The sequence below is a fragment of the Arachis ipaensis genome, chromosome B06, assembly GCF_000816755.2.
Source record: "Arachis ipaensis cultivar K30076 chromosome B06, Araip1.1, whole genome shotgun sequence".
NCBI lineage: Eukaryota > Viridiplantae > Streptophyta > Magnoliopsida > Fabales > Fabaceae > Arachis > Arachis ipaensis.
In genome coordinates, this window is record NC_029790.2 from 6,429,035 (window position 1) to 6,450,237 (window position 21,203).

Genomic DNA, 21,203 nt, shown 5'->3' on the forward strand with positions numbered 1-21,203 from the left:
GAAAAAAATAAAAGAAAAAGAAAAAAAAAGAAAAAAAAATAAATGTGAAAAAAAAAAGAGAAAAAGAAAAGAAAAGAAAAAGAAGAAAAAGAAAGAAATAAAAAGGGGACAAAATGTCCCAAAGTAAAGTCCAATAAAGATCAATGCATAAGTATTGTGAAATGAAAAGGGATGCATGAGTATGTGAAAAAGTGAGGAAGGGGTAGTTAGATTAGTACTTAATTGTATAGGTCATTATATAGGTTAGGTGGAAAAGTTTAAGTTAATCAAAGATTCAAATCCTAAGTCCACTAGCCATATATGATCCTACCTTGACCCTAACTCCATTACAACCTAAAGAAAAGACCTCATGATACATGTATGCATGCATTGAATAATTGTTGATTGTTAGATGAAAAACAAATCTTGGAAGGCATGATTAGGGGAGAATTGAGAGAATTGACCCTACACACTTGAGCGACTAGAGTGCAAACACTTCCAGTGAGGGTTCGATGCTCGACTCCTTTATTTCCGGCTTTCACGAGCGTTCTTCTTGCAAGTCTACTTGAACTTCATTTTGATATTCGAATTGGTAGGATTCATGAATCGTTATATGATCTTGACCCTACTTGTGCATGTATGACTTGGAGGATTGATTTTTAACCAAGTAGGTAAAACCATTTTTTGCATTTAGTTGCATCCATTTAGATAATTGCATATAGTTTAGGTTGCATAAAGTTTATTTACATTGAATAAATGTTGATACCCTTTGTTTCTCTCTTGGCTTAAGCATGAGGACATGCTTGGTTTAAGTGTGGGGAGGTTGACAAACCCTATTTTGACGGTTTATCTTGTATTGATTTTTGGGGATTTTATCACCTTTTACCCATATTTATTCAAGAAATAGCATGGTTTTGTATATTCTCCTTTAATTGTGCTTAAGAGTGAAAACATGCTTTTTAGGTCTTAAAATAGCTAAATTTAATTCTCCTTGATTCCATTAGATGCCTTGATATGTTTGCTAAGTGATTTCAGATTTAGAAGGCAAATATTGGATCAAGGGAATGAAGAAAGAAGCATGAAAAGGTGGAGAACTCATGAAGAAATGAAAGAACCGGAAAGCTGTCAAGCCGACCTCTTTGCACTTAAACGACCATAACTTGAGCTACAGATGTCCAATTGATGCGGTTCTAGTTGGGTTGGAAAGCTAACATCCGGGGCTTCAAAACGATATAAGATTTGCCATATTTGCTACACGTATGGTGGCGCGCACGCGTAAAGTACGCGCACGTGCCGTTGCTGCCACCTAGTTCACTTAAAGCAAAACGTGGCCAACGAATTCTAAAGCCTTGTGGGCCCAATCCAACTCATTTCTAATGCTATTTAACCCAAGAAGTGAAGAGGGAAACATATGTTAGTTACCAATTAGTTTAGTTTAGCTTTGTAGTTAGAGTTAGAGAGAGAAGCTCTCCCTTCTCTCTAGAATTAGGATTAGGAATTAGGGTTAGATTAGGATCTCATAGTTCTAGGTTTAATTCAAGTCTCCTTCTACTTCTACCTTCAATTGATGATTGCTACACTTTGGTTCTTCTCTCTATCCCCATTCTCTTGTTGTAATTTCTCTTATTTTGTTTCTAGGTTTTGTAATGAGATACTCTTGTTCTCTTTATTTTCCTTCAATAATGCAATTTGAGGTAATTCATGATAATTGTGATTTCCTTGAAGCCTCAAGAATCTGACTCGGCTCAGAGCACCAATAAAGGGAAAATTTTTCACAAAGCTCGTCATCCAGATAAAACGGATACTCGGACTCAACCGACCGGACTTTGACAAAAAGAGATTTGAAGTTTTTAAAGGAGAATTTGTAAAGAAGGAATACAGAATGACCAGGAAAGCTACTAAAACAAACCCACAAACCCTTTCGAGTACCCTTTGCTTGAAACAATGAGAAGAACAATGTCAAAGAACAAGGGAAAGATAGATAATCCATTAAAACCTGAAAAGCGTGAAGAAACGCCCAGGAGTTAGGGTGTAACTGCGAAGGAGCGCAGTTCAGTTGGGTAAGAACATCACATTCAAAGGGAGAAAACGGAAATCTCACACCAAGCTCAACCATGCATGGAGTATACATATAAAAATACAACCAATCTCCCCTTCTCTCGTAAACCCTATCATCACTAGAGCACGGGAGGAGTTTAACAGTGACCTCAGAACCTCTCCTTACGAAATCTACTCCTCTTAACTCAGAAAGGGAGTCAACACTAGTGAAGGAGGACGACCGGGTCCTAACGTCCTCATTAACCCAGTGGTAAGGATTGTCTTCCCTAACCTCTACAACCTTTAACTTCTCTTTCAATTTCTCCCCTGCCATGGACTCATAGAAACTGTAACAGTAAAAGATAGAAAGCACTAACCTTTCGAAGACATAGCGAGATAAAATGGGAAGGAAGACGAAATAGCAAGGCGTAAGTTCCAAAAGAGGCGTTTATTGCAAGCCCACTATTTTAGTGGGCAACTTAAATCCATACCCACTACAAACGTGGGGAACCAAAACGACATCAACGCACAATAAAAGCGACACAGTTTTCTAAACACCAAAAACCCAAAAAACACCTTCGACACAACAAGCAGGCCCACCAAGCATTTACCGCGCAAAAGGAGAAACCAAATATTCAAAACACTCAAAAGCTCCGCTGCCGTTCCTAGATGCAACACCAGCCGAGCTTGGGGGCTATGATGTGTACGACATTCTCGGAACTAAAACCGACCTATAATCTCGGCCGCAGTATCCTCAGGCTGAGTCAGCCTCATCTTCTAAGGATGGCCCATAACAACAGAATCCACTAAACTGAATGGACGGTAACTCCTCTCAACAGAAAGATACTAATAACAACTCTAACCGTAAATATCGGAGCCACTCCACCCTACTCGCCTATAAAACACAAGGAAACGTAACCCATCACAGGACACAACTTTCACTCCTGATTATTGTATTTTCTTTCTATAATCAGCGCATATTCTTACTTGAGCGTCGGAGTGCTTTTTGCAGATACTCCCGCCGCCGTGTTTCAGAGGTATCCGAGGATCAGCTACTGCGCTTGCCCCGGCCGACGTATAAGTTCGTCCAGACCAAGCAGATCTCAAGGACAAGCACACTTCTCGGATCATTCAGGACGGAACAGGTACTGTATGCAATAATACAGAAAATGGTTAAGAGTGATATCGGTTATTACAAAGTAGTTATGCATTTAGGGATAGTTTCCTTACCCTCCAAAAAACATGTTAAATAGGGTTGTTAATTTGTTATGCTTGCTTCGATTTTTAAGGAAGTACCAGTTATGACAAGAAGTGGTGCAATGGGTAGTAATTTGGATAAAGGAATGTAGGCCAACAAAGAAAATTGAGGGTTACTGAAGCTAAAGAATAGGGAATATGCGTGTAGGTGGGTGTAAAATAATAGGAAAAGTTGTTGAGTATGATGTGTATGGATTTGTTGCAATTGGTTTTTGTTTATGGATAAATTATTATCTTTGTTTACAAATATTCAAAATATAATGGTGAGAATATGAAGATTTTTTTTCTATTTGATGCAATGTTGAGTAATAATAATGAAAAAAATTTATATTGGTAAATACATAATACGAGGTTATACAAAAAATTTATTTAATTCAATCTATTTCTATTATAAAAAATACGGTAAATATTGCGCACATTAATGCCGACTTTTAAGGATGAAATCTACATAATAATTATACTAGGATTGCTAGCTTAATGTGAAAATTAGTTATGAATATAATTTGTAAATAAACTTTTAAATAAATTTTAGGATAAAGTACTAAATTGGTTCCCTAGGTTTGGGCATAATTCTGTTTTGGTCCTTAAGATTTAAAGTGTTCTATTTGAATCCAAAAAAGTTCCATTTAGCATCAATTTAGTCCCACAGTGAGGTCAAAATTAAATAATTAACAAAATATCATACATAACAACAGTTCAAGAACAAAATCGATAATCTGGAGAACAAGTACAAGCTCCAGAGGCACAAAATCAACCATTGATGCATCAATACATTTATTTATCATTTTCTTTAGTTTTATAGAAAATATTTTATTTATATTATAAAAAAATAATAAATAAATGTATTGATGTATCAATGGTTGATTTTATGCCTCTGGAACTTATACTTGTTCTTCAGATTATCGATTTTGTTCTTGTACTGTTGTTATGTAGGACATCTTGTTAATTATTTAATTTTGACCTCACTGTGGGACTAAATTGATGCTAAATGAAACTTTTTTGGATTCAAATAGAACATTTTAAACCTTAAGGACTAAAACAGAATTACGCCCAAACCTAGGGACCAATTTAGTACTTTACCCTAAATTTTATAAAAAACCACAATCAATCACATCGGTCACATTATTTTTTGTTTTTAATAATCAAGTTACATCTTGAGAATAAGATGAGACTAATCCTAGGTCATGGATATACAATAGAATACCATAATAAAAAGAATGAAATAAATTAAAATAAACATAAGATAAAATTAAATAGAAAGAAATCAATTTATATCATTAAAAATGATTCATTTAATTTTATTTGTGTATTGTATACTTGATCACAAATACTACAATAGTTTCATAAGTAGTATACTAATATGTATAAATTTTAAAGAGTAATATTATATATTTAAATTTTTTTATGATTCAAGTCTAATTAAATTAAACAAAAAATTTTGAATGTGTAAAATTATTAGATTTTTTATTAGATCGATTGTTGTAAAAAAATATTTTGTAAAAACATTAAATTGCTTTTTTTTAAAAAAATTAGTTTGTGAATTTAAATTAGTTCTTTATTTTTTTAATATTCAAAATTTTGTTTCGTGAAAGGTGATTAAACCAATAAAATTAGGACAGTGATTATAAATTAAATTGAATTAATTTAAATTATATTTTAAATTATAATAGTTTAGAAAAAAAATTTACTATTAAATAACTAGAAACAATAATTAAGCAACCAGATAAGATGTGAATATTATAATGTGAATCTAAAGCAATGAGGCAGAAATTTGCTATTAATAAAAAAAATCTACAACTAACAAACAGTAAAACTCCTCAATTTGGATTATCCAATGAGTAAATATTCTGCACCTCCACATTATCTCCGATAATATTTTTCAGTGGGATAAGGGTAGGAACATGGCCAAGCACTTGAAACTTGCCATGAACCTTGAAATCATGCCAAGGAGTCCCAAAAATCATAAACTCTTGATTTTCACGATCAAGGTACGCCATGCAACCAGGTAACTGAGCTGTGATTACGGAATACTGAAAAATGGGAATCCAAGATTCTCCAACTCCATATTTTTTCATATCCACGGTGAGATAAGCAGTTCATTAAAATCTATGAAGCAAAGAGAATCCCTGAATTTTAATATTGTGCCTTTGCTTTGACCCTTGGGCGTGTTAGAAAAGAATTGGAACTGTTCTGTGTCAAAATCGAAAGCCCATATTGAGGCATTTCTATCAGCATCTCTACAAATCCAATGAAGTGCCCCATTAAAATAAGTAGGATGTTTGAACACATGTGTCAAATACTTGGGATAATCTACCTCAATATTTATCCATGTCGATGTTCCAACTGTGTGCATTTCAACAACCATCCGATGATCATGTTTAAAGATATGGATTCTCATCCAACTGTGTCAGATACGAATCCTTTATCTAAATAAAAATATACTAAACAAATAAAAAATAGATTAAATTAAATTAAATATCATAACAAGTAAAAATATAAACTAACCTAAACCAAAATTAAATATTATAACAAGTTAAAATATAAACTAACTTGCGGCTCACCACAAAACATGTTAAATAGGGTTGTTAGTGATAGCTGTTCAGGAAATACGTGTTTAGGAGAACATTATCATTATTTTAGAGACAAATGATAGAATAGTAATTGATTCGTCCGTGCACTGTGGCGGCCGAGCTATAGCGACTCCGAGCAGGGTTCAATAGATTAAATTAAATTAAATATCATAACAAGTAAAAATATAAACTAACCTAAACTAAAATTAAATATTATAACAAAAGTAAAAATATAAACTAACTTGAGGCTCACCAAAAAACATGTTAAATAGGGTTGTTAGTGATAAGTGTTTAGAAAATATATGCTTAGGAGAGTATTTTTGTTATTTTAGAGATAAACGACAGAATAATAATTTTATCACATTCGAAGATATGAATACTATCATGCCAGTCTTAAATATTAAGGAGACTAAGAGTTCGTCGTAGTACTAAAATAACGACAATTTATAGCAAAAGGTCCGGTGAAAGACACCAATTTAATATTAATTTTCGAAATTATTAGGCATATATTTTAGTTTACTTTATTGTTAGGATTTGTTAAAAGATTTGATTTAGTTCTGCTAATGATATTTTTATGAATTTTAAGTTTAAATCAAACTTGATCTAATATAATAAGATTAAATCTATTTAAATTAGTTATTTTATTTTTAAGAAATTTAAATAAGTTATTTTATCTTTTAGTTAGTTTGTTGGGGATCTATTTAAATACTTTTGTGAGTCTTTCTAAACAATTTTTTTAATGAATACAATTTTTAGTTGCTTTATTGTGGGATTAAGTGAGGTGAGTGATTTACTTAGCTTGTTGCATGAAAAAGATTAAAGGATTCAACTTAAGATAATTCTGTGTGGTGGTTTCTTCAATTTTAATCCTTTGATCTAGGTTGTCAAAGACAAATTCTTTAAATATCTAATAGAGAATTTCTTCTTTTTACCAAAAATAAGAAGACTCGAACCTGCAACCTCTTAAATGAATATAGAGAGATTATGTCATTTGAGTTATAACTCATTGATAAATACTACAATAGTTTGATAAGTAGTATTTATAGATTTTATATTAGGTCGAGAAAAAATCTAATCATAAATATATAAATATAAAATTCAATCCTTTAACTAAATTAAAAATATTTAAATTCAATTAAATATCATAGAAAGAAAAATATAAACAAACCTAAACTAAAATTAAATATTATAACAAGTAAAAGTATAAACTATTGTAAATCACGTTTTTAAAATGAGGTTAAATAAATATCAGCATAAAAAGATATTTTAGACATTTTTATTGGATTAAGTATCATGAAATAAACCCTAAATTAATTAAACACCAATTAATCAACTTGTTTATGCCAACAACCAGCCCTTTTTCTTTCTTTCTACATCAAGATTATTAAAAAAAAAAAAAAATTCTAAGCCATGTCTTATTAGCACTAGTACAATAATACTAGTATTCAATTATCAAGATACATCTTTGTTAATTTCCTTTAATTATTTTGAAGCTTGTTGCCGCCACGTTCAGTTCAATCATTATTATTGTTAACTATGATCTTGGAATTGAAGATTCTTTCTTTCTTTGACTTGAATTGAATTAAGAAACTACAAGACTCGATTTAGCTAATGATTAGAATCAATTTAAAGATGATATGATTACATGATTAGTAGTATTAGCTTCATCTTCTTTTGGAAACAGTGGCAAAACTTAAAACAAAATTTTAGAAAGGTCGAAAATTTATATTTGAACTCAAAAGTAGAGAGAGTGTTGCTTGTTGAATAGAGAGCTGCGAAATGCGAATAGAGAAGCTACTAACAAAGCAGCTTGTTTTTATAACGATAATTTTTATCTTTTATTTTATTAGATGATTTTTTTTATTCTTATCTTTTATTTTGTTAGATAACTTTTTTTTTATTTGATTTAATTTTATCTTTTAATTTTGATGTGTTGTGAAAGCTAACAAAGACCCACTCAATTCAGTCCAAATCTAACATATTTTTAATGTTTAAAATTAAAAATTATTGTGCAATAAAAATAAGAAATGAGAATTAAACTTAAATGCTTTAAGTCATAATAAAATATTTGAATCAACTGAACTATTTTTTTATTTTTTGAAGAATTACTACTAATTTTTTTATAAAAAATTTGGGAGGATAACCTCCCATTGTTTCAAATAAACTCCGCCCCTATTTAAGAATGAAGTAATTACTACAAATGATATATAAATAGAATGTAAATGCTAATAATCTTGATGAATTATTAATTAATCATACACGATTATATTAAATACAATCATATTATACTCCAATCAAAACTCTAAAATTGTCTTTATATAAAAGTGTTTTGTTTTACTATTAAATAGTGGATCATAGAATTTAATTTTGACTTATTATAAAAATGTAATTTTTATCTAAAAACAATATTATTTCTTTTAATTAAATCATTATTTTTTTGTATAAATTATATTTTTAAAGTGAGACTTTTTGATATTTTTTAGAGTAGGCCTCGTGACATAAACCTTAAATTAAGTAAACACCAATTAATCAATCTGTTTATGGCTTTATGCCAACAAACCACCTTTTTTTTTTCTTTCTTTCTACGTTAAGATTATTTTAAAAAAAAAAGATTGACTTTAAGCCATCTCTTATTAGCATTAGTATTATTATTCTGGTACTCAATTATCAAGATAAATCTTCGTTAATTTGCTTTAATTATTTTGCCTCGGTATAATGCAATTGTTACAATAATATATCTAGCTATATAAATCAGATTATTATATATGGAGTATGTACTTAATATGGAAGGACAGTAGATTGATGCCTAGTTCTTCATTTAGTAATGAATCTCTTGATCTTAATTTCTTGTACCTCATTTGATGAGTTTGGAAAACTCCTATTTAATTTTGATGATGAACAAACATTATTAAAATATTTAATTATAAAATTATTAATTTGATCTTAATTCATATTTTCTAAAATTAATAATTTTGTTGTGCAGATTTTAATTTGGGCCGAAAAAATAAAAAAACTGCAGCAGGCCCAAATCAAAATACACAATCAGACCTTGCTATATGTTCCCTACATAATGTGGCTGAATTGTTGTAATTAATTGGGCCAGAACTCAAAAGCCCAATTAGTTTGAAAGAATCAAAATTTTATTGGGTCAGATTAAGCTTTATTGCTACCAAGCCCAATTTGAATTTTGATGAATGTTTCCATGCATGATCCGAATCCAATCTTCATCAGGAAAGCAAATGTTATCATTTGGGCCAGATTTAATCTTAATGCTACCAAGCCCAACATTATTTTGATGAAAGTTTCCAAGCTTGGTCCGAAACCAAGGTTAAATGAAAGCTAAATGGTTTCATGCTTAAGGTATCTTGAGCCTTTCATGCTCAAAAATGGACGATGAAGATTCGGCCAGCAAGGGAGATTCTTGAAGCATGGCTTGTCTTTGATTCTGCTCAACCACCACAGCAAGTAGCTAGAGTGGCGAAGTGATGGTTGAGGCAGAGATTGAAGCAGATGAAGTCATAATCATCATGAAGCATCAAGGGCCAAAAATCCATCTTGGAGAGCAAGCCAAGGATGGAGAGCTCGGATTGATGAAGGGTGATGATCAAGAAAGGTCCAGAGGTAATTGCATGTTGGGTTTTACATGATTATCTCTTCTCTCTCTATGTGGCCGAACCGGTTCTGTGTTGAAGGAGGAAGAAGTTGGTTCGGTTTTGGCTTCAATAAGTGGAGGCTCCCCTCTTCTATAATAAGGGTGGACAGCCACTGTTTGAAGCAAGGAGAAAATTTGAGAGTGCAAGGCACAGAGTTCTCAGAGCTACCTGAGCTAATATTTTTCTCTTCTCCTTCAATGTATTCTGTTTTGTATTTTTCTGTTTAATTTTGTCATGTCTTGAGTCTCATGGAAAAAGGCAAACAGTGAGGTTTGTATGAAAAAGCCATAGAGCGAAAAAAGGCAGAGAATGCAAAATTAAAAGAAAAAGCCATAAATGTCTTAGAGTTCCTTTGTTCATCTATGTTGTGTTTCATGATTCTGTGGGAATCCCCTTGTAAGTTGGGTTAGCACTTTACAAGTTGTAATCAGATTGATTATAGTGAAATTCCATCATGGTTGTGATGGAGACTGGATGTAGGCTGCACTGCACTTAGCAGCTGAACCAGGATATATCTGGGTGCAATATTTCTTCTCTCCTACTTCATTTCTGTTTTCTACTGCACAGGAGCAAAAACTAAAATGTCTCGTGCCAAGTGACGAGACAAAACAAAAAGTCTCATGGCAAGTGACGAGCAAAAACAAAAAGTCTCGTGTCTAGAGACGAACGAAACAGAAAAGCCTCCTCTGAGTTCAGCAAGTGTTAACAACATAAAAAGGGGGCTAAGATTCAACCCCCCCTTCTCTTAGCCACTGAAACCATCAATTGGTATCAGAGCTTGGTCTCAAAGAGATCAAGCTTTGCAGCTTGGAGTAAAGATCCTTATGGCAGAAAACAGTGGCGCAAATGTGGTGTCCTACAATCTGACTGAAGGTCAATCAAGCAATAGACCTCCTCTTTTCAATGGAAAAAATTATACCTATTGGAAGGAGAGGATGAAGATATTTGTGCAAGCAGTGGACTACAGACTGTGGAAAATCATCTTGGAAGGACCTCAATATCCAACTGTTACAAGTGCCGAAGGAGTTGTTTCTCTTAAACCAGAAGCAAGCTGGACCGAGGAAGATAGGAAGAAGGTGGAGTTAAATGCCAAGGCAGTAAACCTACTCAATTGTGCTATCAGCTTTGAGGAGTACCGACGGGTATCAAGATGCACAACGGCAAAGGAAATCTGGGATAAGTTGCAAATCACCCATGAAGGAACCACCATTGTAAAGAAGACTCGGACAGACATGTTGAATAGAGAGTATGAAATGTTTGCAATGAAGGAAGGAGAGTCCATTGATGAACTGTTCGAACGGTTCAATGCTATCATTGTTGGCTTAGATGCTCTTGGAATTACACATTCTGAATCTGTGCTAGTGAGAAGAGTGTTGAGATGTCTCACAAAAGAGTGGGAAACTAAAGCTTTAATTATTTCTGAGAGCAATAGCTTAGACTCCATGACACTTGATGATTTGAGAGAAAATCTTCTTGCTTTTGAAAATACCTATTTAAAAAAGGATACAAAAAAGAAAGGAATTGCATTTTCTTCTATGACTAACCCTCTGGATGATGAATCTAGTGATAACTCTTCTGAAAATAAGTTTGTTTTATTTGCAAAAAAATTCAGGAAAATGGCTAAGCTCAAAGGCAAAGCAGCAGCACAAGGAGAGTAAAGAAAGACCTTAGCAAGGTAACTTGCTATAATTGCAAGGAAATGGGGCATTTCAAATCTGATTGTCCCAAGCTGAAGAAGGAGAAAAAGCCGAAAAGAGGAAAGAAGAAAGGACTGATGGCCACATGGGAAGACTTGGAGAATGACTCTGATGATAATGATGAAGAAACCGAGACCAAGTCACAAACATGTCTCATGGCAGACCACATAGATCAGGTAGTCTTTCATAACCCTAACACTGAAGATCTTCATCTTATGATAGACCACCTTTCTGAAAAAATAAGATGTTTTCTGCTGGAAAATCAAGAACTTGAACAACAAATTATCATTCTTAAGGCCGAAAATAGTTTTCTAAAAGAAAAAGTGAGAGAGGCCGAAACTGCTTGTGATCTTGTTGAAGAAAATAAACAGTTAAGAGCCCAAGTTAGGAGCTGTGAAAGTAACCATTGTGTTCTTGCATATGTGGACTGTTTTAAGCAAAATGAAGAGTTTCTTAAAGAGGTTAAAAGACTTAAGGAAGACCTGGCCAAGTTTACACAAAGTTCTGAAAGTTTAAATCACATCTTGGCTAGTCAAAAACCTCTTTATGATAAGGCTGGGTTGGGGTTTTATAAATCTGAAAATTCACATTTTGAAAATATTGCTTCATCTTCTAATGACACAAGATTTCAAGATCCCACCTACTTTAACAAAAAGGCAACTCCAAGGTTTTGTAGACTATGCAATCAGAATGGACACTTTCCCATTCAATGCTTTTTCGGTGAAAGAATGGTTGGTGACAAAGTTTATAAAGTTTATAAAAGTTTATATGACCGGAAAGGCAACCTTCTTCATAAAACTTGATGACTATGATGGAGGACTTGTCACTTTCGGTGATGATGCAAAAGGAAAAATTGTGGCTGTTGGGAAAGTTGGTAAAAACTTTTCTTCTTGTATAAATGATGTTCTCCTTGTACATGGCTTGAAACATAATTTGCTTAGTGTTAGTCAACTTTGTGATTTGGGTTTTGAAGTTATCTTTAAGAAATTTGTTTGTTTAGTTGTGTGTGAGAAAACTGGGGATGTTCTTCTTGAAGCTAAAAGATGTATCAATGTGTATGGATTAACTCTTGAGGATTTAAAGGAACAAAATGTAACATGCTTCACATCTTATGAATCTGAAAAATGGCTTTGGCATAGAAAGTTGGGACATGCTAGCATGTATCAAATTTCTAAGCTAGTCAAAAGAGATTTGGTTAGAGGAATCCCAAACATCAAGTTTGATAAGGATCTTACTTGTGACGCTTGTCAATTAGGCAAACAAGTAAAATCCTCTTTTAAATCAAAAGATGGAATCTCAACCAAAAGGCCATTGGAAATGTTACATATTGATATTTTTGGTCCTACTAGAACTCAAAGTTTAGGAGGTAAACATTATGGTCTTGTGGTGGTAGATGATTACTCTAGATTTGGTTGGGTACTTTTCCTTGCTCATAAGAATGATGCCTTTCATGCTTTTTCCACCATTTGTAAGAAAATTCAAAATGAAAAGAATTTGAAAGTTGCCCATTTGAGAAGTGATCATGGAAGAGAATTTGAAAATCAAGATTTTGAAAAATTCTGTGATGACTTAGGGATTTCTCATAATTTTTCATGCCCTAGAACCCCCCAACAAAATGGGGGTGGTTGAAAGAAGGAATAGAAGCCTTTAAGAAATGACTAGGGCTATGTTATGTGAGAATGAAATTCCTAAATTCCTATGGGCTGAGGCTGTGAACACAGCATGCTATATTTTGAATAGAACAATTATTAGAAAAGGGTTAAAGAAAACACCTTATGAGCTATGGAAAGGAACCCCTCCAAATCTTAAGTACTTTCATGTTTTTGGATGCAAATGTTTTGTGCTTAATAATAAGGAAAACCTTGGAAAATTTGATCCAAAATCATATGAAGGAATGTTTGTTGGATATTCCACCACAAGCAAGGCCTATAGAGTTTATCTCAAGGAGCATAGGACAATAGAGGAATCCATACATGTTACTTTTTGTGATTCTAACTTAATTCCCAGTATTGTGAAGGATATTGATTCAGATTGTGAAGAGAATGGAACAAGCAAAGAAAATCCCAAATCTGTCCAGAATGAAGAATCTGTCAGCCCTGTTCTGTCTCGTCAGATTGGAGGAGACACTTCCATTTTGTCTCCTGAACAGGCACGAGCAACTAAAACAGTGAGACCACCAGAAGTTCATCAAAGTTCTACACCTGTCCGAAAGCCTAGAGAATGGAAGTCTATGAAGGGTTATCCTCATGATTTCATCATTGGTGATCCTTCTCATGGCGTAACAACAAGATCCTCCACCAAAAGGCAAACCGAACCTAGAAACTTTGCTTTCTTGTCACAAATGGAGCCCAACAATGTCAAACAAGCTCTTGAAGATCCATCATGGGTCAAGGCCATGCAAGAGGAGCTAGCTCAATTTGACAAGAATGAGGTTTGGACATTAGTACCTTATTCGGATGATATGAAGGTAACGGGTACTAAGTGGGTCTTTAAAAATAAACTTGGTGAGGATGGACAAGTTGTTCGTAACAAGGCTAGATTAGTGGCCCAATAATCTCACCCAAAAGAATCCCATCTTAGGCCGTTAAACGCATCATTAGATACATTAAGGAAACTTGTGATTATGGCTTGTGGTATCCTAAATCTGATAAATTTTGTGCAGTAGGGTTTTGTGATGCAGATTATGTGGGAGATAGAGTGGATAGAAGAAGCACGTCCGGCATGTGTTGCTTCCTTGGAAGCTCACTCAACATGTGGTCAAGCAAGAAACAAGCCACAGTGCCTTTATCCACCGCTGAAGCAGAATACATTTCCGCATCTGCATGTTGCACTAAATTAATTTGGTTAAAAACACAATTGAAAGATTACAAATTAAAAATCAATAGTATACCCCTATTTTGTGATAATATGAGTGCAATAAATATTTCAAAAAATCCTGTTTTGCACTCAAGAACAAAGCACATTGAAATTAAATATCATTTCATTAGAGAACATGTGCAAAAGGGTACTATTGATATTCAATTTGTAAAATCTGAAGATCAAATTGCTGATATTTTTACAAAACCCCTCTGTGAAGACAGATTCTGTACCTTGAGAAAAAGTTTGGGAATGTTTGATTTAAGCTTCATTGAAAATTTGTGAATATTTGACTCTGCTCAGTTTTTGCTCGTAGGTTTGGACGAGAAACAATAAATGACATAATGGAAGAGCTGTGGTCAAGGGGGAGGCAACGCAGAATTCAAATTTTATGGGCCCCACCAAAATTCCTTGACCCCACCATGACAGTTTTGTTAGTTTCATTTCTTTTGAAAAATTAAATCAACAAAATCCCTTGGTTGTCTCATCAAATCTTGTTGGAAGAAGCATGTTGTCAAATCAAATCTTTCCCTCCAACTAATCCCTTGATTTAGGGAAACCTCTTTTCAGTTTTTGAAACCCCCTTGGATAATAACCACTCTCTTAATGGGTAATAACTTCTCTTATTCTCTTTCCAATTAAGCATTTAATGCTTCTCTAACCTCCTATCACTCACCTCACTATTCGGCCACCTTTTCCTCTCCAACTTCCATCTCCATTGATCTTCTTCATTATGAAAAAGAAAACAGCCCCAAGGAAGAGTGAGAGAATTCGCCAATCTCAGAAACCATCTACACCCCAATCACATACCCACATTCACATCCATTCCACCTCTTCCTCTTCTCTTTCACCCCCCTCCAAGCGAACCGAGACTATGAGGCGCAAAGTTATCGCTCAAAAATCTTCTGGAAGAAGGAAGAGCGAGAAGACGAAGGAGCCCAGCATTGAAGAAGAAGTAGAGGAGTCTCATACCTCACCCTCTCCATCATCGCCGAAAAGAACCACCCCACATGCATCCAGAAAGAGTTCCAAGAAGACGAAGGGTTTCGAGTTCCATGAGACCAGAGAACCCACGAACCTTGGGTCAATGGAGTTCAAGAACAAGTTTCACAAACCACACTCACATTTCGATCCTTCCAGGTTCTCTACGTGTGCTGCTTTTGAATTCCACAATGAAGTCCTAGAGAAACGACACTTGTGTCTCTCCTACCTAGTGAATTTAAAATCTCTGGCCTCCAAAGGAATTGATTTACAACCCATGTTTGAAGGTCTAAAATGGTCACCTCTGCTTCATATTCATAAAATGGTGTACCCAGGGCTGGTCAGACAGTTCTATGCAAATCTAAGGTTTATTGATGGTAGCCTTCACTCTTATGTGAAACGGGTTCAGATCATCCTGGATTCTGAAACCATCTCTTCTGCCCTTGGATACATTGATGAAGGGCCAAAGGTTTATATGAGTGATAAATGGGACTCACAAGTAGGAGTTACATACAAACAGGTGATTCATCAAATCTGTGAAAATTTGTCTGGCCTAGATGGAACTGTTCCGAATCATAAGGCTTTGGGTCCAACTAACTCTCTGCTGCACCGCATCATAACTCACATTCTCACTCCTCAAAGTGGTTCTCACAACAGGGTAACTGTATCTGATTGTCTCATAATATTTGCTTTAGTTACTTCAACTTCTATTTCATTTAGCTATATTATGATTCGTCACATGTGGGAGTCTGTGAAAAGTACAAAAAAGGCTAATCTACCTTATGGAATGTTTCTTACATGCATTTTTGAGTACTTTAAGGTAGATTTAACTAATGAGGATGTAGAGAACCAGGTTTCCATGATCAGAGCAGGCGGAGCTGCAAAAAGGGGAAAGAAATCAATAGCATCTGATGATGACTTTGAAGGCCGCCCAGAATCCTCAAAGACGACTGGTTCCCTCAGAGAAATTCTCACAGAATTCACCAATATGTCCGATCTCATGGTTCAATTTCACAAGTCTGCTCGCAAACTTGCTTATGAGAATGAATTGGCATGGAAGAAATGCCAAGAGAGGGTCAGTCTAATGTTGGAAAGTCTTGAAAAAGAAGCTGGCAGTGATGGCGTCGAGGAGGAGCCTGACTTTAATCTTTTTGATGATTAACTCTCTGGTTACTATTTGATATTGGCACAATTTGGCTCAATTAGTTTTTTTGTTTTTTGTTAGGGTTGCAATTGACAATAGCTACCTAGGTGATACTTTGATGACACCGTTTGGTTATGTTTTGGACTGTTATATGGCATATTCTGTTTTCTATAACAATGTTTTGTGCAGGTGCCCCCATGATGACAAAAGGGGGAGGAATTTAAGGTTCCAAAATTGAAATTGGAACGAAACAGGGGAGAGCTAGAAAAACAGGGGAACAGGGGTTGAAATTTTCAAACTGAAAATTCATGATCACCCTTGTTCAAAGAATGCATGTTGATATTGCATTCGCTATAGTTGTTGCTTAAACTGCATTTGGTTTATCATGATTAGTTAATTCTCATTTGGCATTTATAATTATGTTTGATGTATTGAGATGCCTAGCTGTTAACATATCATTGATAAACTTGTTGGTTTGGAAAACTTATTTTTTGGCAGTTCCTTTAAACTGTGTAATAGATTAAAACTGCCCTGTTTGTTTGCTCAAATAATTTTCCCATCATTTTGTTTTGCTCTGATTTTCTAACAAGAAATGTTTGGAAAATATTTGAATAAGTTTTTGTTCATGTTTGAGCAGTAAATCAGTTATGATATCAAATGAGTTTTGAATATCAATTAAAACTGCTCATAAATCAAGCATTTAGCATCATAAAATATGCTAAATAACATTGTTACTTGAAGCTTGATTCAAATGTTACAGGATTAATATTTCCCTTGGTAAAATAAGCACACATCAAGGGGGAGCAATGTGACATTTAGAAAGGGGGAGAAATTCAAACTCAAAGGGAGTATTTTTTTACTCAATATCTAAATTTCTTTTCCATTTCAATTTTAATAATGTTTGTCATCAAGGGGGAGATTGATGAGTTTGGAAAACTCCTATTTAATTTTGATGATGAACAAATATTATTAAAATATTTAATTACAAAATTATTAATTTGATCTTAATTCATACTTTCTAAAATTAATAATTTTGTTGTGCAGATTTTAATTTGGGCCGAAAAATAAAAAAACTGCAGCAGGCCCAAATCAAAATACACAATCAGACCTTGCTATATGTTCCCTACATAATGTGGCTGAATTGTTGTAATTAATTGGGCCAGAACTCAAAAGCCCAATTAGTTTGAAGGAATCAAAATTTCATTGGGTCAGATTAAGCTTTATTGCTACCAAGCCCAATTTGAATTTTGATGAATGTTTCCATGCATGATCCGAATCCAATCTTCATCAGGAAAGCAAATGTTATCATTTGGGCCAGATTAAATCTTAATGCTACCAAGCCCAACATTATTTTGATGAAAGTTTCCAAGCTTGGTCCGAAACCAAGGTTAAATGAAAGCTAAATGGTTTCATGCTTTCCAACGGATTCCATCTCTTTATTAAGAATGGATTTCAAATTTTAATATGTTAGCATTGGAAACATGAGAGATAACTTGACTTTGATTTGATGGGAATCATTATGATTAATGCTATACGCTACTCAAAGCAAGGGAAGTAAAAGCAATCTATCAATATGTTTCATTTTCATTTAATTGCTTTTACTTTAACTACACATTCTCTCTCATCTCTTTCTTCTTCTTCCTTCGGTCCTTGTCCAGAAAACTATGAACGCTGTGCTCATCAACCAAGAAAAGGAAGAAGTTGCATGCATCAAGACCATCAAGCTAATGATGGCAAGAAAACATACTAAAATAAAAATGAGCTGTGGCTGAGATATTCACCATATTTGGTTAGATTTGGTGAGGTATCTTGAGCCTTTCATGCTCAAAAATAGACGATGAAGATTCGGCCAGCAAGGGAGATTCTTGAAGCATGGCTTGTCTTTGATTCTGCTCAACCACCACAGCAAGTAGCTAGAGTGGCGAAGTGATGGTTGAGGCAGAGATTGAAGCAGATGAAGTCATAATCATCATGAAGCATCAAGGGCCAGAAATCCATCTTGGAGAGCAAGCCAAGGATAGAGAGCTCGGATTGATGAAGGGTGATGATCAAGAAAGGTCCAGAGGTAATTGCATGTTGGGTTTTACATGATTATTTCTTCTCTCTCTATGTGGCCGAACCGGTTCTGTGTTGAAGGAGGAAGAAGTTGGTTCGGTTTTGGCTTTAATAAGTGGAGGCTCCCCTCTTCTATAATAAGGGTGGACAACCACTGTTTGAAGCAAGGAGAAAATTTGAGAGTGCAAGGCACAGAGTTCTCAGAGCTACCTGAGCTAATAGTTTTCTCTTCTCCTTCAATGTATTCTGTTTTGTATTTTTCTGTTTAATTTTGTCATGTCTTGAGTCTCATGGAAAAAGGCAAACAGTGAGGTTTGTATGAAAAAGCCATAGAGCGGAAAAAGGCAGAGAGTGCAAAATTAAAAGAAAAAGCCATAGATATCTTAGAGTTCCTTTGTTCATCTATGTTATGTTTCATGATTCTGTGGGAATCCCCTTGTAAGTTAGGTTAGCACTTTACAAGTTGTAATCAGATTGATTATAGTGAAATTCCATCATGGTTGTGATGGAGACTGGATGTAGGCTGCACTGCACTTAGCAGCTGAACCAGGATATATCTGGGTGCAATATTTCTTCTCTCCTACTTCATTTCTGTTTTCTACTGCACAGGAGCAAAAACTAAAATGTCTCGTGCCAAGTGATGAGACAAAACAAAAAGTCTCGTGGCAAGTGACGAGCAAAAACAAAAAGTCTCGTGTCCAGAGACGAACGAAACAGAAAAGCATCCTCTGAGTTCAGCAAGTGTTAACAACATAAAAAGGGGGCTAAGATTCAACCCCCTTCTCTTAGCCACTGAAACCATCATCATTCTTTATTAATTCGATGATTGAATTTTAATGTGCATGTAGTAAACGAGGTTAATATATAATTATTTAATTATGTTATAAATATACTAAAAATTAGTCACTAATTAACTATCTTATATAGAAATACAAATTTTACATTTTATAAAATATTTAAATTATATTTCAAATTATAATAGTTTAGAAAAAGAAATTTTGCTAACAGTTTATAAACACTACTGAGAAGTTATAGACAATAATTAAGCATCCAAAATAAAATGTGAGCATTATAGTATGAATCTAAAACAATTAAGCATAAATTTGTTATTAATTAAAAAAAAATCAAAATGAAAGATTTTTTTCTATAACTAATAAACAGTAGAATTCAATTTGAATTATCCAATGAGTAAATATTCTGCACCTTCACATTATCTACGATGATAATATTGTTCAGTGGGATAAGAGTAGGAACATGTTCGAGCATTTGAAACTTGCCATGAGCCTTGAAATCATACCAAGGAGTCGCAAAAATCATAAACTCTTGACTTTCACGATCAAGGTAGGCCATGCAACTAGGTAACTGAGATCTGGTTATGGAATACTGGAAAATGGGAGTCCAAGATTCTCTAACTCCATATCTTTCCATCATCCACATTGAGATAAGCAGCTCATTAAAATACATGAAGCAAAGAGAATCCCTGAATTTTAATATGGTGCCTTTACCTTGACCCTCGGGCGTGTTAGAGAAGAATTGAAACTGCTCTGTGTCAAAATCAAAAATCCATATCAAGGCATTTCTATCAACATCTCTACCAATCCAATGAAGTGCCCCATTAAAATAAGTAGGAGGTTTGAACACATATGTCAAATGCCTGGGATAATCTACCTCAATATTTATCCAAGTCGATGTTCCAACTGTGTGCATTTGAACAACCATACGATGATCATGTTTAAATATATGAATTCTCATTACCATGTATTGGTTTGTTTTTGGGTGAAAACCAAAACACCAAGATATTTGCTCACAGTGTGTTAAAATTGGAGGTTGTTTTGGAAGTCTTATGAATTCACCTGTTATTGGGTTGCAAACAAGTGAAAAGTCACTTTCCTTTGTAGAACTCATGAGAAAAAGACCATTACAAGAACGCACATGAACAAGAATTCTTCTACTCTGGATTGATTTTGGATTAGGGAGAGGAATTTCAAATTTAAGGATCAAGTTTTATGCTGCTACTATTATTGGGTTCCAGGACCTCAAACAAACGGAGGCAGAATAGATTGTTTCTCCTTTCATGCCATTCAATTCGGTCATATTCAATAAGGTGAAAGATTTTTGAATGGTAGTGTCGGATCATGATAGTAGGAGGTGTATAAGTAAAGAGTAACTTGGCAAAATTTGGATCAGAAATGAATGTGTTCCAATCCTTACAAACACATCTACAAATGAGAATAGATTTTATGGGAAGTGATATGGTCACCATTAATACGAGCTATAACTCGGCCTCGTAACCGTTACTGTCCATCACCATAACTCGCCATTTGCCGTTATTGCTCGGCCCTTATGAGCTATAACTCGGTGGCATTAATATTATCAAAACCGACGTCCCAAACGGAAAGGTAAAATCGGTTACGAAATCAATTTTATCACCTAGAATGTAACGGACGAACATATATCTATAAAAGAAAGGTAAAGTGTATTTTTTAAGAAACAATTCTGAACTGGACATCATAACTGACTTAAGCATTGGAGTGCCTTTGCAGGTACACTCCACCCCCTTTGTATTGCTCGCACTCTCACATCTACAACGAACATAAGGAACTCGGACCCAGAGGAGCGGACGTTTAACCTCATAGCATATAGCTCGGCTGATCTCGAGGAGTTGAAGCCGACCTATTTCCCAGGCAAGATCAATTGGCGCCCACCGTGGGGCCGAGAAAATCATATTTTTTCTTTTGGTCCCATCACTTCCATCCGCATCCATGGCTGACGTACCGCCTCCTTCACTGTCCGAACTCATGCGAATGGTAGCTGAGCTACAACAAGCCAATCAGCGAATGGCTGACGAGAACCAAATAATGGCTGCTCAAATTGCTGAGCTAAATCATGCTCGGATTGAGCACAACGATACTCACCGCCAACAGGCAGAAGACGAGGAACATCAGTCCCAACCGACTCATGTTTCAGAAACTGC

General features: G+C 34.6%; 1 protein-coding gene across 1 annotated transcript; it reads right to left on the reverse strand.

Annotated features, from left to right (window-relative positions):
• On the reverse strand, positions 19,397 to 19,987 carry LOC107646327. The gene has a single exon (XM_016350518.1). The coding sequence runs from the start codon at positions 19,985 to 19,987 to the stop codon at positions 19,397 to 19,399; it is 591 nt and encodes a 196-aa protein (XP_016206004.1).